Genomic DNA, 24499 nt, shown 5'->3' with positions numbered 1-24499 from the left:
CACTTAAAAAATTTATAGCACCGACTCTACTATTAAATTATAAACTCGACAATAATCTTGTTCTTTGTATCTCGAGCAAATTAGAAAATAATATCTATGCTAACACAACAATATTACATGACGACGATCATCCTTTAATTTTTATTCTTTATGATAAGTGGACTCTGTAGTCAATTCGAACCTCTCCGTACTGCTTCTACATAGACCAAAACCTAGATGCAACGTGTAAGCTCATGGATGGAGAATTTATTTTCTAAGCCATGCACACAATCAATCATAATTGCTCGTTTATGTAGTAGTGCATTGAGATTGCGCTTGATGAATGAGCCTATAAAAAATGAGAGATTATGGTTGGCTCGTATGCGACTATATGATGCATGCAGTGTAGAAAATAATTTTTTTATAAGCACCAGAAAACCGCCCCACCATCACTTTATTCTAACTTTAAGCTCAAACAGGAAGCCAAGACCTTTCCTATGCAGCACAGCCAGATGGACACTGGGCAGGCAAGAAGAAGACAGTCCAAAATTAGTAGTTTAACGCCCAAACAAGAAAAAAATTAATGAGATTATTAATTAAAGTATGCAAGAAGCAAGAGGAAGAAGCTTTATTGCACTAACAAAAAAAACAAAGACTAACACCTCTTCACAACCGTCATTATATATATATATATATTGGTCTAGTATATATATAGGTTGGGAGGAAAGGGATGTGCAGGGCTGACTGTTTTTATTAGTCTTTTGTTTTCTTTGGCGTACGCTATTTTGTTTGTTTTTTTTGGCGGAAACGAGCAGCTGGAGAGGGTAAGAAAGGGTTGGGCGTGAGAGAGAGAGAGAGAGAGAGAGAGAGGGGGGTAGTGAAGCGAGTGCCGCAGAACGGCTTGGAGGAAAAGCTTTCCCCCTTTCTTCTTTTTTAATAGTAGCCGCGGGCGGAGGAATCGGCGAATCTCGGGAGGATGCGAGGCCGGGCCCGGTGGATTTCTCTCTTCTAATGCCCCAGAGGTGCGAGCAAAAGCCCGCTCCTTTTCCCTGTTCCCGCCATGATTTTCCCCGTTGGAGTCTGGTGCGCTCGAGGAATGCTGTTTTTTTTTTTTTTTTTGCAGATTTCTGGGTCGGAAAATAGTCTTGTTAGGGGTTTTCTTTTCCTTTAATTGTTTTCCTTGGCTTTTCCTATCTTGGAATTTTGAGGGATTTTTGCTGTTTTCTTGAACAATCCATCGGAATCATGCACCCTCAAGGAATGCTGGTTTTTTTTCGTAGATTTTTCTTTGAAAAAGATCGATCTTTTTTTGGTATTTTGTTCTTTTTGCTGGTTTTAATCGGGTTTCCCTATCCTGGAATAGGTAAAAGAGGGATTTTTCTTTATGAGTAGTTTGCGAATGCGGGATTTCATATGGGTTTTGGGGGGAGATAGGGTTCTACTTTTTGTTGGGGATCTGTCGTATGGGTTCTTGAAACGGATGAGCGTAGGAATGTGGGCTTGTGTTCAAGGGTGGTAAGAACACTGGATTTCATGTGGGTTTGTCGGAAATAGACCTCTGATTTTTACCCCTTTCGGTTTTGGAGTGGTAAAATAGGGATCTTGGTGAAGGGGATCATATCTAAATCTACCCTTATCCCCTCTTTCCAGGGTTCTTCTTCACGCAAGAGGTAGCAATGCGGTTGTAGTACTCTCGTTTTAGCTATTTTTCTTGATATAGTTTTTGCTTTTGAATGCTGGTTTGCCTACTGGTTTTGCATAAAGATACGGTTTTGTTCTCAAGATTTTCTTTGGGAGAAAAAGATTGTTGGGAAAAGGTTTGACAGAGAAACTGCACTGCTTTCGTTGTTTAACCTGGGAATCTTATCTGTTATGCCTTTGATGTTATGTTGGTTCCGATCTTTTTTCTCCAAGATTTTGTTTTCAGGTCTCTTGATTTGTTACAAGAAGTGAAAGGTAGAATTTTTCCTCTGGTTTCTGCTGTTTTATTTGAGAATCTTCATGAGGATGAGGTGCATGAAGCCTGTGCCTTGAATCTTTGGAATCTTGAAGTAAGATGCCCTGCTTGTATTTATATGCTGGTCATTAACTAAAACTTGTAAGGATGCTGTTTCCATGTGCTTTTTGCCTTCTACACTTATATTAATTTCCCATGAGTACATTTCCTTAGGCATTCGTTTGGTTCGTGGGAAGAATTTTTTCTCACTAGAATAATTTTTCTGGAAAGATGATTTCTAAGAATATGATGTTTGGAAAAATAGTTTTGGCATGTTTGGTTGATCATGAAAGAGTGGTACATTTCAGTGGCTTATGTTTGGTTGAGCATCTACTGAAAAAGTTGTATGAAATATCTATTATATCCTTAATAAAGGGAAAAACTTTATCCATAGATTTTGATGGCTTAAGGATACTTTGGGAAAAAAAAGGGCTCTAATTTTTAACTGGTGGAAAAGTAGCTTTTCCATGTCCTCTATGAATTTTTTATGAAACATGGGAATTGTATTCCCATGAAAATGCTACTTTTTCATATTTTTCCTTTGAAAACTCCAACCAAACAAGAGGCATTTCTTTGTTTTTCCGTTGACCGCACTTTCTCCCCTTCTTTTCCCGCGAACGAAACTAGTTCTAGATGTTTTCTCCCATATATTCGTAGAAGGAATGCCTAATTGGATCTGATTCTTAAATGCATAAATTTTATTAGGTAAATTTCTTCTTGTAAACTCCGTTATTATATATGTATTATCGCACTATTTGTTTAATTCTTGCCCTAAGAGGAAAATATGTAATAATGACTCTGCTCTGTTAACATATCCAGTTCACCGTAAAACAAGGGGAGAATTTCTAATGTCTCTACAATGGCATGAAATTCAGGTTGAAACATTAACTTATATGATTCGGTATGGTTCCATTTGGGTAGCACATTGCTGGAGGTGGACATGAGTATGTTGGTGGGGATATGCTCCAGCCAAGGGAAGCTGATATACCCGGTCTTTTTCTGTTCTTGGTTGTGCTCCCTCTGGTCTCTTACATTTTACTTGGAATATGGAAGGAGACTTCGAAAAAGAAGGCCAGGATAAGTGTGCTTGCACAGTTTGCCGCTGAGGAAGCTCTCAGAGTTGACGCAATGGCATCTGCTGATGTTATACCAGATGGGCCTTCTCTGAAAACTGGCTTTCATGAGTGTGCCAGATGCTTTGCTCCTGCTACAACTCGCTGCTCCAGATGTAAATCAGTCAGATACTGGTATGTGTGTTTAAGAAAATCATGATTTCCCCCCTTTACCCACATTATTAAGTTGGTCTTTTTATTCTTAAACTTATTCTTCAATTTTCTGTTTGCTTCTGCACAATCATCAATTTGCACTACATGACAAAATGTCGAATTCATGTATGAACTGCTTTAGTTTACTGAGTCCCTTCTTTTCTTTCCCTTATTATTCATAACAAATGAAATAAAGCAGAGAAGAGAGTTGCTGGAAGTACTAAAAGGTTGTTCGTTCATGGAATTGTTCAGAAAGGTTTTTAGTCATATGTTTTTTCTGAGGACCATCAATTGAGGAGGCTGCCTCTGGTATCAAAAATGATTATCCAATCAGTCTTTCAAATAAGAAAAATATGATCACCACTTATGGTTTAGCTGAGCGGCCAAATTTTGGATAATCAACATCTTATACTAAATATATATATTTTTTTTATAGGAAAGGATAGCTAGATTTTTTTTGTTGTTATTTTTGAATGTGGTTCTTTAGATAAGCTAGCATAACCCTTCATGTAGAAGAAGTAAAGAAAAACGAAAAATAGGATATGATAATAATACTAATTGGATTCATCTCTAATTTGTGATTCAAAGTGTTTTGGGAAGCATACAAGATTGAACTGTAAAAAATTGCACAAGGCCTTCTATTATTTCTGCAATGATAAGGGATTCCTGGAGCTTATTCAGCAGGTATTTCATTAGCATAAAACCTTGTCCTTTTCACCTCTTGAATGGAATTTGTACTATCATTCTAGTGGTTTTCATCCAGATAAGTTATTGAAAGATAAGTTAGGAAACCCATAGATTTCATCATAATGTTTCTTTAAAATTCTTTTTTTGGATGAAAACGTTGCTTTAAAATTCATTTTGATTATTATGCAAGTTGAAACATCTCACAAAAAACAAAACACATTTTGGATGGAAAAAAGTTCTTGTTTAGGTGGCCATATTTGACCTGTTCTGGACTGAACATGTTGGTTCAAATGAACTAGTGCATCTGAATAAATTTGAATAAAATGAATCAAACAATCATAAAATATAATTTTTGAGGACAGAATAAATGAAGAGAACAAAAAAAATTGAACATGTTGACAAAGAAGGTGATGCAGAGGTGAAGTGCTGCTCATCATGCAGATTAAATCAGGTTACCAAACAGTAGTAAAACTTTGGAGTATTTCTTTTTATCCACCAATACTGCTCTTTATGGGCAAAATAACGTTCTACATTGATAGTAAGGAATCATCAAGCTTATCTCTAGTGTGAGTTTGTAGAAAGGTGGTCATCAACGTGAAAATTCCATTTGTTGGGTTTGTTTGAGTTGAATTTCCTTTGTAAACTTCAAGCTTGGAACTCTAGTGCCTGATCTGTATCGTCGAAATTTTCTTTTGGTTTCTTTTGATACTGGAGGTACCTCATATCAATTTTAAAGTTAAAATCTCAGGGGGGAGCAGAGCATATTACAAATTCTTCATCACTTTAATACCTGACGAAGGGTTGCTTGTGTTGGCAATTTTACGAATGACTATGATTGGAAACTTCTTTCTCTAGCATCATTTCAGAAAATATATCCTGTGACAAATGGCCTGTAAATCTGTTTTAATTGTTCATAGCATATTTCTTGTATGCAAAAGAAATCAAACATTTGAACAAGGTAGTTTATTAATTCATTATTGGTTCCGGGCATATATTTTAGAACTTTCTGCAGCTAGAGATCAACCATGCTGCTCTACCCAGCAATTACTCGCAGAAGAAAATATCATCTTCTTGTAGACTTGAGAAGTCAAGATTTGCTTGATGTTGATAAATATGAGGATTATACTTACAATCACTGCGAATAATGTTAATTGATAAAATATTTTTATGACAAAATTCAATTTTAACCCTCCTACCTGGTTTTCATTGTTTTCCATTTTTATACTGAGACAAAATACACTTGTTATTTAAAGAGGAAAGGATTGACATCTTCTTCCCCATATTCATGAGTTGCTAGATCTAGAAAAAAATGAGGATTGTTACAATCACTGTGAATAATGTTAATTAATGGTGACATTTTTATAACGAAATTCAAAATTATACCGTTGTACCTGGGCTTCCTTGTTTTCAGTTTTTATTACTGAGGAGACCAGATACACTTGTTACTTAGAAAAGGGTTGGAATCTTCTTCGCCCCTTTTCTCAAATACTGGCTGTAACTTCATTTCAATTTATAATTGATTTTTTTTACCCTCTCATCTTGAGCTCATCACATTTTTGCAGTTCTGGAAAGTGCCAAATAATACATTGGAGGCTGGGGCACAAGCAGGAATGTCAGCAATGGCAAGATACCAGCTCCAATCTTTCTGGTGGCCTTTCTCCAGTTCCGCAGAATTCTCTTTTAGATGATGTCAAATCATCATTCCTTGGAAATGATATTGAACTGCCCCTGCATGGGGATCTTCTTGGTAATGTATCGAGTGATCCTTGTGTTATGAAACTTGATACACCTCAAGATTCAGCTGCAGGGAGAAAGCTATCAGAGAAGCAGGCTCTTAATAGATCAAAAAGTGTTGCCTTTAAAAATGATGAAAGTGCTGCATGTGCATATGATGAAGCCATTAGCGCAGATGGTCAAACTATATATTCAAGCTCCTTGTTTACAGAATTTTCATCAAAGGATCGTCCTTTGGAACATAAGGTTCATATTATTTAAGTTGGTTTCTACAATATATGCTTCACTGACTTGTAAAGTATAATTTCTTTTCTGTTGCATTTTCTAACTGCCATGCTTTATCCTTGATGGCTTCAGTTAGGAACTGCGAATTTCACACCTGATGATGGAACTCACGAGATTCGAGACACCAGCCGTTCATCCACTGCCAAAAGTGCTTTGCACCAGTCTCATAAATTAGCAGATGAAACTAGGAATGGACTTAAGGCAAGCAGTTCTCCTGGAATTTCAGTCCCATCCCATGTGGATAAAAATGTGATTAATGGATGTGGTGTGGGTGCTAATATCACTTCAGAGAAAGCTGAGTTTTTTGAAGGTGGATTTTGTTCTGCTAGTGAAACAGTTGACTCGAGCTATTCAGCTGAAAATTTTTCCCCTAAAGGAAGCATAGTTTTCAAAAAACCTCCATACACATTGGGACGCACAGCTTCTTTGCCACAAAAATCGGCTGAGAGAGCATCGAGAGAGTACCCTTCTCAAGGAAAAGAAAGGCATGCCCACATGGACAATGAATCTAGTAGGTTACTTAGAACTTGCTCAGTGATCTATGATGTCTATTTCTTGGTTTTAGTTGCCTCCTCTTCAATCTTTTTCTTTTATTCTTCTTATTATTTTTTTAATCTGCACAGGAAACTCCCGAACAAGTGTTGCACAGGGCTGCAATGGGGTCTCCAACATGGAAGGGGCAAAGGTGGCAGGATCAAAGAAACCTTCAAAAGTCCTCAAACGGAATCTTATGAGCTTGATAAATGACAAGAAAAATAAGGTGATGCTTTTTCTTGAAATGCATTAATTTTTTTCATATTATAGACAACCTGATCATAGATTTCCTCTTTGAAGGCAATAACTAAAGGCTTTGCATTTCATGATCTGGAATTTTAGGTATGCCAGCTGGTGTTTTCTTATGAGGATCTTGTCAGGCTTTTTCAGTGCGAAGTTTGGGGCATATCTCCAAGAGGGCTTCTTAATTGTGGAAACAGGTACCACATAAATAGTTACTTTTATTTGGATGATGGCTTCTTCCTAGAGTTGTGAAAAGCAGCCTGTAGCATATTTAGATATTTCTTTCTCATTTTAGAATGGTATATTAGTGTTAGAACACATTGCTAAGAAGCAAGAAAACCTATGTAACAGCTGAGGTAATTACTGTCTAATTTTTTTGCCCAGAAATTATTTCATTCCATTCCTAAGGAGAGCTTGTCAGCAATTTCTGTTTGCGATAACATAATTCTTTTCTCATCTATCAACTTCAGTCATTCTAAACTTTGACGAGCTTTTTGAAGCCAGTTGCTTTTTTTTATTTTATTCCAGCAAAAGAATGCTTCATACTATAGTTTTTGAGTCCAAAGAATGATTGTTTAGACATTCTTGCAACAATTATAGAAATATCATCTTGACAAAGGTTACATTCCATTCTAGAAGTTAGCTAGTATGTAATTTTGGTGTAGTGTGATTGTGAAGATTGATATTTGTCTCATCCACCAACACAAACAAGATCATTGAACTTGGAAAAGCTTTGAAAGCTGATTTAGGAGTCTGTACAACTTGAAAGCAGGAAGGTGGTGGCCCCTGCTTCTACTTTATATTCTCAGAAAATTAGTCTCAAGGTTTAATACACAAGGCTTTTTGCCAGGAATTTATGACTTATCATCTCAAACAAGGATATGAAAAATCTATAAACCCAATATGGAACCAAGGATGTCATGGTTTAGAGAAAGATAAGTGAATCCATACATTTGTAAGGTTTGATGATTTAATATCTAGAAATAATGTTAATATAATCCTCATGCTTAAGCTGACATGATAATAATCCTTATGTTATAAGGAAGCCATGCATTGATTATCTCTGTTATGCCCTTCTCTCTTCACTGCCCCCCAGCTCCCACCAGGCACCCCAAGGCCTCCCTTAGTGTCATCAGATGCTTTTCAACAACTCTGCAATTTAGGATCAAATGATACATCTGGAAGACCCACAGAATTACATCTTTTGGCCAAATTCACTCCTCAATGGTGCAAGACTTTCTGTATTCTAAAGTATCAAATTCTACCTTACCTCAAGACTGCAGGCCGTGAAACCATTATGCAATAGATGAATCATGAAAGTTCTTTTAGTTCTTATGTAACATTTCAAAATCCGACCTTCGGGCTGTTTCTTGCAGTTGCTATGCTAATGCTGTCCTGCAATGTCTTACCTGCACAAAACCTCTCATGGTGTACTTGCTTCAGAGGTCGCATTCAAGAACCTGTACTACTCAGACTCTTGTACTCATTCTTCCAAAGTAAAATCAACAAAAAGCCAGTTCACTTAATCTGGCTGGTTACTCTAATTTTGGATTTTATCTTTGTTTTTATGTTAGGCCGAGCCAAAGATTGGTGCCTCATGTGTGAACTTGAGCAGCATGTTTCCATGCTACGGGAAGGTGGAGGCCCTTTGTCTCCCGGTAGGATCCTTTCAAACATGAAGAACATTGGATGTCGTATGGGTGGTGGTAACCAGGAAGACGCACATGAATTTCTAAGGTGCAATAAGTGAATGGGTTACTTCTTTTGATTCTCAGTTCGTTAGTTTGACAGTATCCTTGCTTTTTGGTTTACTTTTTTGTCTTGCTGCAGAAAAAATTGTTAAAATATCTTACTTACATATGCTTTCATTCATGCTTCGTTATGCAAAATACAACCAGGCTTCTAGTTATGTCTATGCAATCTACATGCCTTGAGGGATTTGGTGGTGAGAAGGAAGTGGATCCAAAATTGCAAGAGACAACACTAGTGCAACAGATTTTTGGTGGTCGGCTGAAGTCGAAGGTAATTATTTAAGTTTGACTTTTCTGTAGTATTTGTGTTGTTTAACTTGATGTTAATTTGTAGTATTAAAATCATTGTCAACTACACTAACTGATTTACCTCATTGAAACAAGGTTAAGTGCCTAAGGTGCCATATTGAGTCTGAAAGATATGAAAATATTATGGATCTTACGCTGGAAATACATGGTTGGGTTGAGACTTTGGAAGATGCGCTCACACAATTTACTGCTTCTGAGGATTTAGATGGAGAGAACATGTACAGATGTGGAAGGTTTGATGATACTCCTCCTTTGGTTGGCGAAATTTAAACCTCTTTTTTTTTCAGTCTGATTTTGCTCTTGCTTTTGATGTATAGGTGTTCGGCATATGTTAAAGCCAGAAAGCAGTTGAGCATACATGAGGTGCCAAACATCTTAACGATAGTTCTGAAAAGGTTCCAGGTAATAAATTATTGGTTTTTAGTCCTACTTTTGTAGGCTGTTGCATCGTGCTAAATATAACAAATGATCATTCTATGTCTTTCCTTTCACTTTCATTATACAAATATGAACCTTATGGATATTATATGATACTGCTACTCAATTTGTTACTGCAATATCGCCAATTTAGGGAAAATACATTATGCAGTATGATGTCATGTCAGTGCAAATTTATTGTTATTGTCAACATTCCTTTCTCGATTGTAAGTGGAAACATATAAAGCTAGGTTGTAGGAGATGTTGCTTGTTATAGGGTTTCAAGTTTTCCCAACTGTAATAGCAAAATTTGCATAAAGAGTGTAAATGCAAACGTGTACATCCATTAAAAAATAAGGGAGGGGGAGGTCATTATGATTAATTAACCCTTGAGTGGAAATTAATTAGTTTACATGAAACCTTATTATATGGTGATTATGATTATGGAAACAAATTTTGAAAAGAAAATTCTGTTGAAAAGATAATGCCAAGTTGCCTAACTACCATTCCTATATCTATCTCCAACCATCCTACCTCTTCTCTAATGCTCTCTCCAAGCCCATTCTAGTTGTCAATATGATAAATCTCATTTTGTTTTCTTAAATTGTTGATCCGATCAGGGAGAAGGAAGAGTTTTTCAACTTGCTCAACTCGGATATCTCAAAAGAAAATTAGAAGAAGATGAGAGGAATCGCGAAAGTAGGGCTGTCTTCTTTTCTTTCATTGATCATCTACACCTCTTAAATTGAGATATATAGCCTCTATTTATAATACCAGCAAGGTCTCTTCTTTTACAATTTGGGTTGAATTCCTCTCCTAGTTTGAATAGGACTGGGTATCCTAAAATAAATGACTAATAGAAATATTCTAATAAAAGCTAAAATTTTTGAGGAGGTAGATCTCGACTTTTACATCAACTCTGCATTCTGTTACTCTGCTTGATTCTTCTTAGATAGAGAGCTACGCTCGGTCAAAGTCTTACACAAAAAAAAATTCGATTTAACCAATCTATTTTTGGGCCTAAACGGTAGAATTTCGTCCTAATTCAATCTTATGGTTGTCTCAAAAAGTTACCCAATTTCAAAAAAAAAAAAATTCCAATCAGGTATCGTATGACTAAGTTATGGCCTCTGAAAGTTTTGCATACAACTCGGCTTTCTGACGTGGCGGATCTCACTCCTGAACTTTGTTCAGCTCTGCTCGTAATGGTCAAAGTGGTCCATATCGAGTCTGAGGATTCTTCTAGAACAATCGCAATTGCACATATCCACGTACCACTACTATGCATATACATGTATTTGAAGCCATGAAACCTTGTAAAACAATTCCTAGAAATTTGATGTGTTCCAAGTTAGCTGTCCTTTCCGAAGATTAGTACCATTTCCAGTTTGAGTAAGCCCAGATCTACATCAAAACAAAATAAATACTAAATGAATATGATATCGACAAGGGAAGGTGAACTGTCATTCTGCAAACAGTGTTATTTGATAAAGCACTTGATTTGTTAGTATAGATTTATCCAGAGTAGCTTGATCATAGAGCTTGGATGGTTGACAACCATGATATAAGGGGCATTATTCCAGCTTAACTGTAGATTGGGGTGGATTTCCATGGATCCTAATTTTTAGATGAGCTAATCCTCTAAGCTGGTTCTATGGTCATTCCTATACTATTAGTTACATGCATCTCAATCCCAAACATCTGGCCACTGTCTCAGTCCCATTTTATGCTCTGACCATTTTTCCTCTCCATGTCTGCATCTTGTATAACCTAAAAATTCATGTGCATATTGTCAATTATATCTCTTTATATACAAATATAAAAACAAAAACACAAATCATAATTCACAATATGTACACCTAATGATATCAAATGGATATACAAGCTTAACCATATCTGTACAGGAAACTTCAAACCATGATGCTGAAATTTGAATATCAGATTAATATCTTATGCATACCACCTTTAAGAATGTCTATATATACTATCCACAGGTATTATTATTATATATAAGGTCAAACTTGGTGTATTTATAGCTGAGAAGTGCTTGTTGCAAGTACACACACATATAGATCTGTCTCTTTTCAACCCTTTGTATCATATTTAATGTATTAATGTGATGCGTAACCATTTCTAGACCTGCAAGTAGATGTTGGAGAAAGTTGAGGCATACCATGATATCCAATATCTAGATGTAGTTGTATCAATATTATGGTGTCATGGGATGTATCACATAGTTTACCAAAAACAATGGACACATCACCTATATATGTACTGTTTTGCCAAGATAGGAAAAAATATTCAAAGCCATCAATTTCATGGCAAAAATATGCTGGTATAATTATGCCGGCATAAATATGCCATTAAAGATTCATGATGATTCGGTGAGATAAAGCTTCAAAGCACTTTCAACCAAGAAAGCGACTGAAGCAAATCAACAGATTTGGGAATGCTTGAAGAACATGATAGAGCAACAACAGCAATTTGATGAAGTCTTAAGAGTTAAGACATATTAGGAAGATGCTTAAGGAAGCCGTTAAACCTGTTATTGAGAGGAAGATTGACAATACTATATTCCAGGCTTCTCTATTTCATGCCATTAACATGAGGCAAGTTGGAGGCAGTGAAGTCCTGATGGTGGTCCAATTTGCAACGAGCATTACCCTTATGTGGGCGAGCTACAGGGAAGAGGAAGTTGGTTGGCCCCCTCCATTAAAGCACAAAGATCAACCTTATGGACAGGGTTGTTATAAAGGGGTGGAATGTTTTGAACTTATTTTGCTAGAGGATAATAGATAAAAATTATTACTAGATTTGTCTGTTGGTGCTTTGTCATTTAGCTAGAGATAGTAATTTAGATGTGTTCATGTGTGGACAGTTTCTAAAAGGTTGTCATTGCTGTAAAGAATATACATTGTTGTTTAATTGTTATGAATGGGAGGAGAATTCAAATCACAGTGTTCTTCTTTTGGAGAATTAGGAGGATTGATCCCCCTTGAAGAGCATCTAAGGAGACTGGTTCCCCTTGAAATGACCCTTCTTTTTTATCTTTTTTTCTATTTCAGCATTCTATTTGAATTATGGATGTGAAATTTGATTAACATTTTTATTCTGTTGATTTAAAACATCTTTATTGATTATATTTTCATGAACAACTAATTCTTCCAAATAAATATATGCTACATATAAAAGAACAAATAAATTTCTACCTAGCAGCGATCACAACCTTCGGATCTTGTGAACTTGATGCTGGCCATCCAAAGCTCTTGAATGTTATGAACGTAATCTTTACCAGAAAAGTTGATGACAGGCTCTATCCATGGGGAGTCCTACTAAAACCTTTCAATTGAGGGTTTCCTTTCCCATCACCAAGAGGATCAAATCGATAGTAGTGAGAAATGGATCCCAAAATTTCTTTGCTCACCCTTCCCCTGCCACAACTACCTTTTCCTGGAGGGTGCAGACACCTAGCACCTTAGGCAAGGGAAGCTCAATTCCTCAGCTTTAGGATTCCACCTCTATAATCTCAAAGTGATTGTGTGGTGGAATGAGGAGCCCAAGGAGACGAATGAAGATAGTGGTGGCTGGCATAGTCGAGAAATGAAGGGGCGGATTACCTTCTTCTCATGATCCGATTGTAGGATTGCTGAGTCGTTCGGTATTTTTTCTATAGAAATTTCTACCATATACTCTTGGCATATTCATCTGACCTTGCCAGCCTATTCTCCAAATTTGTTATTAGTATGTAAGCAAATTGAGAGAGTTAAGCAATCTTTTCCTATTTGATTTCTTTTTACAATAAATATGTCTAGTAGGTTACTTTCTATTATATTATTCTCAATGGAAATGGTTTGCCTCACAACTAGGGAGTGCAACTCGGAAAAAGATGGTGATTGTGTTGTGCAATATTTTGAAACTTGGATGGGTCAACCAGGTCAAGCAGCTTGACTTGTCATTTGCTTGCCTTAGTGGGTCCAAAACCCAAACGTAGAAATAAAAAATCCTTGTCCAAACTGGCCAATTTTGATGATTGACCCACTAACCTGGATGGTCCACTTGCTCAAATCAGTCATCGGACTGGCTCATCTCGTGGTTAGATGGAATGGTAAAACTCTTGCACCTCCAAACCCGTTCTCCATCTGATTTCCTTCCTTAGCTTTCCTCCTGTCATGCATGCCTCTAGCCCAAACTCATTATTGGGTCGACTCTCATCATCGGAGCCAAAAGCAATGCAGATGATGTCATTGCTGCCTTAGGGAACAAGAAAAGCCCTAAAGCACCTTTGGATGAATCCCAATCGCCCAATCTCCTCTTCCAAATTGATTGTTGTGGTCCACTTGCAATATTGGAAAGTGGAGGAAAGATGTTTCTATGCTCGTCTTTGCCATCAAGGATGTGGTCGTTGTTACCATCAAGGGGAGCATTAGAGAAAGAAAAAGCCGACGACAAGTTGCTGAAGGATGTTGCCAAGAAGGAGAAACCTTCATTAGTCCCAAGATTTATAAGGAGACGAGAACTAATAAGAAAGAAAGATTAAGAGAGGGGAGAGGGATATGGCTTTGAAAGAGGTGAGAGAGATGGAATACAGAAAAGAGAGAAAAGGGGCACACAGAGAGATTTTTTATCCCAGTTATGTAGGTGGCCCGTGGTTGTATCGAAGCCAAACTATAGAAACGATTCAGTTTGGGTGCACAGATTCAAAACACCGATATGATGTGCATGTGAGATCCATGTCTTGTTTATCGCTCTCCATCTTCACCATTGCTTTTCAATTCTACTGCAGACTTGAATTAGTTTGAAGAGTTTAAGATGATTTTTGGCTCCAATATTGAGCTTCTCATTATTATTTTGACCCTGGAAGACAGAGAGATGTTGGTATTGACTAACTAGGATCATTCATAATAATGAATAGTTTATTCTGATCTACTTATCTCTTTTGCTAGATGAAGATTAAGAGGGCCAGCTAGTCTTTATTTATTTATTTTGAATGAGTTGCATCAAGATGAAGGGAAAAATAGTTCCTTTTCCTTGTAGTCCTACCCTTTAACCTCCTCAAGTCTTATCGTCTTTCTCCTCATCCATTTCCTTCTATCATTCTTCAAAGCACCAGCACCATGTTTCCATTCCCTTGTGCAATTGGTGGTTGGGATCGAGAGTGTTATTCTATGGTTCACATTTGATCTATCTTATCTGCAGGATGATTTTTGTTGGATTTGACTATAGAAGACAACATTACAATACACCACGAGGATGATTTTTTGCACTTAGGCATCTAGCTAGTTTGCTTGAGATAGGGCTGAAAATGGTCAGATGAAAAGAGATGTAGAAAACTAGAATAGAGGTCTGATCGGGTTTCACTATGAAATTTGGATATCTGGATCCGTATCCAGGAAAACAAACACAAAAAAAAAGAACTAGGAATTCGAATCCAGAGCATTTTAAAGAAGGCTATCAATAGTTGAATCTGCCCTGGATAACCTTCTGGTTCAGATTCAGATCCAGATCTGGGTGGATTTCATCTGACCATTTTCATCCCTATCTCAAGCACGCTAGCTAGATGCTTGAAATGGTTAAAAAAATACACTAACTTACAGCTAATTAAGAATTCTAAATCTATGTGATGAAAATCATAGCATATATTCTCTTCCATTTTATAAATGGCTATGAGTGTATACAAAATGCTTCTCATATCAAAGTTTATACTGAGACTAAAATTAGATGGAACCTTCCATGATAAAGTGGCGTATAATTCCTGTAAACCCAGGAATAATATATCTACTACAATGTGATATGTTATTTTGACATCTTTTGATTACTTTACATAGAATTTATACAGAAAAGGGTCTTAAGGAATATTGACAAAAGAATGCCAAGAAAAGTAAAAGAATTTGTGGAAACAGTTCGACAAGAGGGTGTTTATCATTATCTTCTGAATTGCGGTGTGATATTAGACACATTTTGATTGCCCATTTAGCGTATATTGTAACATGTTCTGGATCATTAATGCTACCGTTATTTTTAACTTCTAAAATCCCACATACATGGGTGAGCCTCGTGTTTCCAAATGTACTCTTTATGCTAGTGCTTCCTTAATGGAATTGTGTGTTGTCATTTTTTTGGTAGCACTACATATTTTTCTTGTTCAGTTGAAAACATCAACCTTTAGCAAGTAATACTTACAAATTAGTAATGCTAATTTGTGTGTCAAATAATCTCAAAATAGGTCTCATATGCAACTTGATCTAGAGAATGTCATCTGGAGTTTTGCACAATCTACATTATTTTGGCATTTACCGATATCTGTTGTCACTAACTTTTTGGTTACTTGATGCTGTAATCCTAATCATAATTCGGCCCTTAAAACTGACATATAAATTTAATAGATGATACAGGGGTTATTCGTTAAGCATGCCGAGGTCTTAGACTATAATCCTATTGTCTAACTTCACAGTAGTTTCGTCATTGTTGCTTGCAACTGATGTCTCAGCTTTAAGTAGTTTATATTTGTATGGATGTATCAGCTTTACTATCATTGGTTTTATGTCTACCATTTAATTTCTTGTGTAAGTACTTTCATTGTTTGTTTTGATTAATTAGACAGGAAAATATGGCAAAATCAATAAATGCGTCACTTTTCCTGACATGCTGGACATGATTCCATTTGTGACTGGGACTGCTGATAATCCTCCCCTTTACATGTTGTATGCGGTTGTTGTACATTTGGATACCCTGAATGCATCATTCTCTGGGCACTATGTCTCTTATGTCAAAGATCTGCAAGGAACATGGTTAAGGATTGACGACTGTGAGGTAAATTATTGTTTATAACGATTTACCTAGCTCTATTAATTGGCAAGTTTGAAGCAACACGTGCATGCAGTATCTAAGACATTAGTATCACCTCCATATTACATGGTTATATTGTAACATGAACTCATTTTCTGGTATTATTGCTTCCATATTGCTTGATGCCCAAAGCCACTCTCTTCCTTTAAGCAAAAGTATCTGTATTTCATATACTGTTCTGAGTAAACCTTTGTGCTTCTAGAGTTAATGATTTCACTTTAGTTCTTCATTGTCAGTTGATTCTGTTTTGCGGTGGTGCATCATATAAAAAACACTGTACCAGTTCGTTTCAGGTCTTTTGCTGATAACATTCGTGTCATGTTGTATATAATAATTTATGTTTTGAAGTGTCCGTGTTATCATTATTTTCCATTTAACTAGTTGATGTGGCCAGGGTAATGCGGGAAACAATTTTTGAGTACAAGGTTTCATTTACCATTGCCATCACTTTTGGAATTTGCAATTTGTCTCTATAACATGATCAGCAATTATACAATTGTCCTGGTCGAATGCAGCTAACAAGTCTTATTTATTGTATCAATTTAGAGAAAAGAACTTAAAAAGTGAAGAAAGATATTAAATATTCTATATTTTGATAATCCAATAGCTTAAAATCTCATCAAGTTGTAGTAGATCAAGGCCCACATCTCATGTACAGTATCAAGTTGCTAATCATGTAACATGGCACTCGGTCATTGAGAAATATAATATGTACTAATTTGATTGAGTGCCTTAACTGCCACCATCAATCCAAATACCTCAACTATTTGGCTGGTTATATCTTTAGCAGTCAACTTTTTCAACAACACCACTCGAGCCTCATCCTGATAAAATGGCACCGAAGCACAACTTCAAACCAAGCGGTACTCTATCTTCAATTCATCTTCAATTCGGATTTTTTGTCGAGTACCTCGACTATTGGCTAGTTACATCTATAGCAGTACCTTTTATACGGCAAGAATAATCGAACCTTTTCCTAATAAAATTACACAGTTGGAGCACAACTCAAAGCTGCGTGACACTAGAGAATGAAATAGAAGACTTGTATAGGTATCTATCTTATTTCATCCTCCCAAATTTCTGTCAAAGTTCCTAGCTACGCCAGGGATGTGGATATCTTGGTGTATACTTGGGTAGAAAAGCTTTCAAAGGACAAACTAAAGGCTACCTGGAGGTAGGCAGTCCTATATTTCTTACAGAATACCAAAAGAATGGGTGTAGGAGACCCAGGAAATGGCATCATGAATGGTCCACCAAATCTATTTCCTTAAGCTGATTAATTAACTCTGTAAACATGCACTATATACTAGTATCTCAGAACTTGATCAAATTTTAACCTGGAAGGTACTTGGGCATTTGTGATGAATCTTTTTGATTAAGCTTCACCTCATATTTTGCTGCTTCTTTTGCAAACAGGTGCAAGCTGTGCCACAGAGTCAAGTTATGTCTGAAGGTGCATACATGCTATTCTACTCGAGGTATGTTCTATGAGACATTTTTTTATTTGCTTGACACATTCAACTTATGATCATCTAACATCATCCAGGTCTTTTCCACGTCCACCAAGAGCTTACATTGATAAAGCACCTTCACAAGCTGCAGCTTATGCAAAGCATAACGCATCAAAAATCCAAAAATCTTCAAAACACGGGAAACAGAAACAAACTGAAGGCCCATTTACCCCAGAAAATTTAGCATACATGCAAAATGATTTCAGACCCCAAAATAGGGAAGGCATCATCAAAGATCCAACCACTGACTGCATGGTACAGTCCTCAAGCAGAAATATGCTCCCAACAGGGGCCACATATGCAGATTCATCGAGCATGGACTTCTCTGATGCTACATCTAGCGATTGGTCTCTTTTTACCAGCTCGGATGAATCATCCTTCACCACTGAGAGTACTAGAGATTCGTTCAGCACTGTTGATTATGGAGACCATGCTACCCTTGATCCCATTTCCTCTATATTCGGCCCCTTATATGTTCCAGAGTATTCTCACAGCAATGGCATTTCATGTAAAGAGTTCTCAGCTTGGAGGCCGCAGACAAGGTTCTTTTCAGAGAGCATGGGATTTGTTATGGATTCTTCGATGCCGAGTCAATCTCTTGGCAATGTACATAAAGAAAGGAATCTCTAACAGATCCATGCTTTTTCAACCGAGTCGTTTATCTTTGGCAAGGAGCTATGGTCTGTATGGTCAATACGGGAGAAATCCCAAAGATGATTTTGTTCAAACTACAGGTTTTTGTGATATGTAGCGCTTAGATTCTCATGGTTCTAGTGGGGCCCTCTTGCTGTGGTTGATCCCCAAGTTGAGCGTTGGCCATGCCTCACATTTTTTAATTGAGTGAGGCGTGTTCTGATCTTGATGCAGTTGTCGAGGGGAATGGTGAGAGAGAGAGAGAGAGAGAGAGAGATTATGTATTTAATGAAGTAAATTGGTGGAGATGCATAGTTTCATTTTAAGAATTTAGATAATGATCTATCCATTCTTACACCCTTCTCGGCCTGCATGTCTTTAACTTCTGCTGTTCCCTGATTTTGAATATTTGTAAGTCACATACTTTTCTCTTTAGCAGTAAATATTTCTCTGTTTATCTAACTAATGTTGGTGTCTAATCTTATTTATTTTGTTCTATCAGTGATTTGAGATAATTATGATATGGTAATGCGTTGTTTTTCCTTGATGATTTGGTGTCTTTGCAAATGAACGATACTGAAGATTTTGCTGATGATGATATCCATTCAAAATGCTAGTCAAAAGTACCAAGCTTGTTTCAGGAGCTGTTTTTTGTTTTTTTTTTCCTGAAATGAGAGGTTTTACCACCCGGTATTATTTATTTATGGTATTTAAATTACAGGTGTTGTAAATGGGGTCTGAGTGGCCTTGGTATGTGAATACCAGCCGACTTCAGAACCCAAATACATTTACAGGAGGTCCCACCAAAATAGTTGGAGATGATGCGACTTCGAGTGGAGCTTTACTACTGAGCTTCTTCTATTCTTCATCTGTTCTCTTTACTTCGGCTCTCAAAAAGACGGCATTTCCTTCTGTTGATTATACCGCATTCTTCAGTTGATGGATAAGGTCTGCGATAGGTTGTTTTAGGCTCCCATTGCAGAACGACGTCCAGCTTTCCGAGAGTGACGCATTGAACAAAAATCTTGCATTGGGTGTGAGCTTCAAAACGAAATATTCTGCCATTTATTTTTTTCCACAACATCCAAATAAACGCTGTAATTAGACAGTCCCATGGTATTTTATGGATGCTTTTGGGTAGTTCTTGTAACAATTCCGAATCTTATCTAAAATGGCTAGCTGAAAGTTATTATTTTGATTTTTATAAGTATTCAAAATCAATCCAGCGAATAATCTATATAGGACTAAAAAAGCATCAGGATTTTCATAATTTTTTTCTCCAATCCAACCATAGTTCATTTCACCATGTTTGGTTTCTCATAAATCTGTATTCTGGGGCTTTTTTCATCCTTTTCTTTTCCTCCTATTTTTTGCAGCCAGGATTCGATCTCGAAACAACGGCCATCTAAGAATTTTTGCTTTTTTCCGAAAGTGGGATACCCCAGTTGATTTTTTGCAAACTGCAAAATGATACCTCCATGCCTTGTCACCTTGTAACACTCCTTAAGGGTGAATTTGTGGCTTTGATGCATGCCTTTCCTTGTCACTATGTCTATTGTTTCCAGAGTTTTAATTATGGATGTAAGAACCTAAACTACAATAGCTGCTTGGGTTACTGGACCGACGCTATTCGATCAGCCGGTTTTGAGCAGAAGCCCGAACGCACACATTTTGCAAATGCTTGAAATTTGTTCTGCCATTACTTTTTCAAAATCGATTTGCTAATTGTTGTTAACATATGTGATAAAGTTATGCATTGTTTGATAGGTGAAAATAGTCATTATTGGGCTGTCGCTTTGATAGGAGTGCTGTCTGCTCCTCGAGTTTACGTATTAGCCAATGCCACTTCTATTGCTAGATCCCGATTTAATTGTGAGAACGATATCACAAAGGAGCCATGGCATGGCTCCATAACACATTATAGCCGTATGTTCTACTTGGATTATGAGAATGATTGCCATTATTCCGGTTAGAAAAAAATTTTATTGCATCATTTATTTTTTCGTAGTTCAGGATGTCATCCAAAAAAGCTAGTTGGTGCGCTAAGCAGAAAAATGAGTGCTTCTGAGGAGCATTATTTTCAGCTAAAAACACCAACCAAACACAAGTTAATTGGGGCTTTTTGCTCCTCTTGATGGCCATTATTTTCCACTTATAACTTACAGAATTACCTTCACCATCGAATCATTTGCCACTGCTTTCCGGTGGCAAACCACGTACATAGTCGCTGGGTGAACCCATCAACAGCTAAAGATTAGTTGGCTCTTTCCCTTCTTTTTGTCGGTCAAAAGGTAGGACAATGAGTGCCCGGAAATAAGGAAGGAACCAAAGCTCCCTCGTATTATAAAAGAAAAAAATATAAAAGAAAAAAGAAAACAGAAAAACCTTATAATTACGATCCCACCAAAAAAATAAAAAAAAAAATCACTTCCAGGACCAAAGCGAAAGCATGATTATATGAAGAAGCGTAACAAAAGCAAAGAAAAGAAGAACGGCCCGCCTCCCCAGTATTTATCTTCTTTGGCTCCCTTTCCTTTCAAAACGAGTCAAATCTCTCTCTCCCTCTCATAATAAGAGCCACTAACACTGCACATAAGAGAGCCCCTTGGGATCCACGTATTACCCCCACTCTCCTCCTCCTCCTCCTCCTCTCCCGTACTTCTTGATTGCACCCTACTCAAATGCTTCGCCGCCCCAAGCACAGCAGTCCCAACTCTCATGGGTTTCAGCCACGGCTTGGGCTTCTGGGCCACCCTCTTATTCTTCTTCCTCCTCTCTCTCCTCCTCTCCTCCCTCCCATTTCCCTCGCTCTCCCAACCCATCCTTCAACCTTACACTCTTCCCCTCGCCGCCGCCCCACCCCACCAGCTCTTCCACGTTATGAAACCGAGGCCCTACCCTTCTGATGGAGATCTCGTCAAGAACTCCAGGACAAGAAGAAGGAGGAGGAGGAAGAAGAGCCAGAATGGCCTCACATCAAGGCCATTCTCCGCCATGCTCCCGAGGGGTTTCAACGTCCCGCCTTCGGGCTCCTCTTCGTGCCACAACGACGTCCCGAACTCCGTCGACTTCTTCTGTGGGGACGTATCCGCCTCAAATCCTTGAAGAAAGTTTTGATGGTGGTCTCTCTTTCTTTTTTTATTTTTTTGGGTTCATGGGTGCTGGTTCTTTTCCGTTTTCTTCGCTCTTTTGCCCGTTCTCTTTGCTTCTTGGCCGTGAGAAGGATTGATGGATGGGTTTTCTTGGAATTGTAAAGGTGATTCGTTGTTCATGTTGTGGTTGTTAATAGGATCTTTACAGTCGAAATTTTTAAGCAAATAAAGACACGAGTTTAGTACTCTAATTTATATTTCTTTGAGGCGTCTTTGATTAATTCGGTTTTTTTTTTCTTTTTTCTTTTCATAGTTTCTTGCGTTTGGAATGGTAGCCCTTCTGGTGGAAATCATTTTTCTTGCGGCTCCTTCTACTCAAGAAGCTGGTGGTATTGGGTCTTGCAGTAGTGATGGGGACTCTAGGCGTTTAGGGAGGAGATTGGCATGTGGACTTGGCGTGGTTTAAGGGTGTTTCATAACTTCGAGGGGCTGCTGTGAGAGAGATTTGCCTTCCGTAGCGTATACTCCATGCAAGCCAAATAAAATGGGTCGCCTGTTGAGGGTCATTGGTTCTTATAATTTAGGGGGTCACTTTGTTCCTTTTGTACCCTAATTCTAGTTGGCACCTCGGGAAACGGATTTGGGCATTGATAGGTGAAAGGAAACAGGGAAACAAGCAGCAATAATGCTAGTCCAACTGTCTGCTCAAAGAAAATAAAGACTACTAAAGTTTTGAGTCTCTTATATAATCTTCTTTTACTTGTCTAGCCCCCAGTTTACCTTGCTCTAGATAGCGCTATCTTCCATGTCAAACATCATCCAGACCTCATTTACCCTAACTTAATGTGCTAGTATTGCAAGATAAAGCCGACCATGCTCTGACCTCAGACAAAGACTAAATTTAGTGAACCACGTCATGAAACTTTTAAGTTGTGTTAATTAGAACCAACTGTTTGATTTGATGTATACCTCACCAAAGGCCATCTAATTAGAACCTTTGCTGCATGCCTCGAATAAATTACTTGTTTTGACGAACCAACAAAAAGCAAGTCCTTGTCATATCGTCGAATCAACATTGTACACTACTTTCTTGTCGATCATTTGTTAAGGAAGAGATAACGAATGCATAATGTGATGCAATATATCAGGACTTTGTGCGTCGCATGTTTGACATAGGTTCTTGGTATTTAATCCAAATTTCTAGTTATAGCTAATTATTTCAGTTTGCAGGGGAGTCAACTCCAATCCAATTTGCTGAAAGCCTCTTTCATCTTATCATCCAATAATACTTCAACTGCAGGAAAACATGCAAGGAGAGACTACCTCATCTCAGAGAAAGCCCTCTGCATTAATAAGAAATCCAACAATCTTGCTTCACCTCGAGCCACTTCCTCTCGAGCTAATTAATTTCTGTTTTATTTCCACTATAAAGTAAAACCTGCTGTAGTTATTCTCTCGAGCCACTGCTACAAGGTGGTAATGTCATCAAACAGCATCCAGATCTCATTCACTCTACCCCTGGTTCTAAATGGAGCGCTGTACTGTGCAACGGTGTAGAACACCATTGGGTTGGCTTTCCGGCTTTCGTCCACGGCACGGGCCCATTTGGAACCTCTGAGGCTGACGTCCAGAGCTGCCGCTTCCTCCGGGACTCCAGCATCCGTGGCGTATCCCCCGAATTGCCTCACTGCGGCGTACTTGAGATTCCAGTTCAGTAGATGGAGGCCCTGGGCACTCGGTGGATTGGCCTGATATCTTTTCCCGATGAAGAAGCTCACAACAAATGATTCATTGGAGGAGGGCTCTTTGCTGGTTGAGACTTCAGTCATAACGGGAGCTGTCATAGCCATTTTGGTCCCGTTCTCATTCTTTCCTTTGACGTAGTCAAATAACCTGTGACATGATGAGGAGGAGGAAATACTGGTATTGAGATCGTCCATCCCATGTTATGAACAAATTTATGGCTATGTTAAACAGAAAAAGATATGCGTCAGTTCTTGTTCTTTCTAAAGAAATGATTTTTTTTTTTTTTTTGAGAAATATGGGTGGGATGCCACCACCCGGATTCGAGTTTGTTACTTCTCCTGCATGGATAGGAGTGCAGACTGGTTAGTGAATATGGATTTCATTTGGAGCAACTTGGTAGGAAAGATCAACCAAGATAAACTAAGATGCTGTGTTTTGATTCATAATGAAGGAATAGAAGTAGGCTATAGCCCGTTTGCCCCTCTTGTTGGAGGAGGAGGTGAACAAATCAAAGCATTCAAATTCTCCTTACTAAGCTGCAAGATGAAAAATAGATCAGTATTATTCTGAACATTTATAAAAAATCCTTGAAACAAGCACCAACTTATTGTGTTTGCACAGGAAAACATTGGCGCTAACCAGCGGACCAAAGTTATATGCTTTTCTTCCAAAAAAAAAACACAAAAAAAATTCTATATTCTTCCTTTTTCTTTCAGTAAAAAAAGAGGGGCTAATCCCTACCTTCTGCCTCTTCACTTTGAAAATAATGATGATGATGATGATGATGAGAGAGTTTGGAGAATTCTCACCGTAAAAAGCCCGTTCTTGTGCCGTTCACAAAGGAGATGTCGTCAATGGAAGATGTCGACATCCAAACTGATGAATTGTATCGGCGGATCTCGTACCCATTTCCTTCGTCGATCACGTCAAACATCGGGCATTCGACACGGGCGCAAGTTGGGGGAAAGACCCCTAGAGTTACCTTCTGATATGCAGCCGATGGCCATGGGAGAACAAAGATGACAAGGAGGAGACATGGAAGGATAGAAGATAGCCAGCTTGGGAGACCGGTGGCGGCCATGGCGACCTCTTCAAACTCTCACCTTGATCTTAACCCAATATGTGATATTGATAGCATTGTTAAAAGGAGAGTCTATTAAGGGAGGGGACGGAAATGGATGAAAAAATAAAAAGGAAATTTGACACTAAGTCGATTTTTTATTACCATTTTTAACATGGTCCTTTGATCATTAGTATTTAATTTTTAATTTTACATATAATTATATCAGGTCCGTACATATTTATACTAATATTATACCAACTTATACTAGTTTTTGCACATGGTTATATTATCCTGCACGTACTTATATTTGCACGTATACAATTTTTTTTAGCTATACGCAGGGATTAAATTAAATGGCTTAGGAATCGTGGGACAGAGTTAAACTTTGGAGATTGAATATTAAATGAT

General features: G+C 37.8%; 2 protein-coding genes across 2 annotated transcripts; one reads left to right on the top strand and one right to left on the bottom strand.

The window, feature by feature from the left end:
* Positions 1 to 1022: 1022 nt before the first annotated feature.
* On the top strand, positions 1023 to 18559 carry LOC103703029 (ubiquitin carboxyl-terminal hydrolase 15-like). The gene is given in 14 exon segments (XM_008785727.4): positions 1023 to 3222; positions 5490 to 5907; positions 6019 to 6457; positions 6570 to 6706; positions 6823 to 6920; positions 8100 to 8185; positions 8298 to 8460; positions 8622 to 8745; positions 8859 to 9016; positions 9101 to 9185; positions 15798 to 16010; positions 17463 to 17524; positions 17593 to 18178; positions 18180 to 18559. Coding segments are annotated over 14 exon segments (2985 nt in total). The 5' UTR covers positions 1023 to 2935; the 3' UTR covers positions 18309 to 18559.
* A 4052-nt stretch (positions 18560 to 22611) lies between these two features.
* Positions 22612 to 24128, bottom strand: LOC103703058 (heme-binding protein 2-like). The gene is made up of 2 exons (XM_008785756.3): positions 23838 to 24128; positions 22612 to 23175 (listed from the first exon to the last, which is right to left on the bottom strand). The coding sequence occupies exons 1-2, from the start codon at positions 24107 to 24109 to the stop codon at positions 22749 to 22751; spliced, it is 699 nt and encodes a 232-aa protein (XP_008783978.2). The 5' UTR covers positions 24110 to 24128; the 3' UTR covers positions 22612 to 22748.
* Positions 24129 to 24499: the final 371 nt, after the last annotated feature.

This window comes from Phoenix dactylifera, chromosome 8 (assembly GCF_009389715.1).
Source record: "Phoenix dactylifera cultivar Barhee BC4 chromosome 8, palm_55x_up_171113_PBpolish2nd_filt_p, whole genome shotgun sequence".
NCBI lineage: Eukaryota > Viridiplantae > Streptophyta > Magnoliopsida > Arecales > Arecaceae > Phoenix > Phoenix dactylifera.
The sequence above is the reverse complement of the archived record's forward strand: the minus strand, read 5'-3'. Positions and strand labels throughout refer to the sequence as shown.

Bases quoted from the DNA above. Each gene is read 5' to 3' on its own strand.
- LOC103703058 (XM_008785756.3), bottom strand. From the start codon at position 24,109: ATGGCCGCCACCGGTCTCCCAAGCTGGCTATCTTCTATCCTTCCATGT. The intron at 23,176-23,837 runs GTGAGAATTCTC...ATCATGTCACAG, and splicing joins ACAAGAACGGGCTTTTTACG to GTTATTTGACTACGTCAAAG.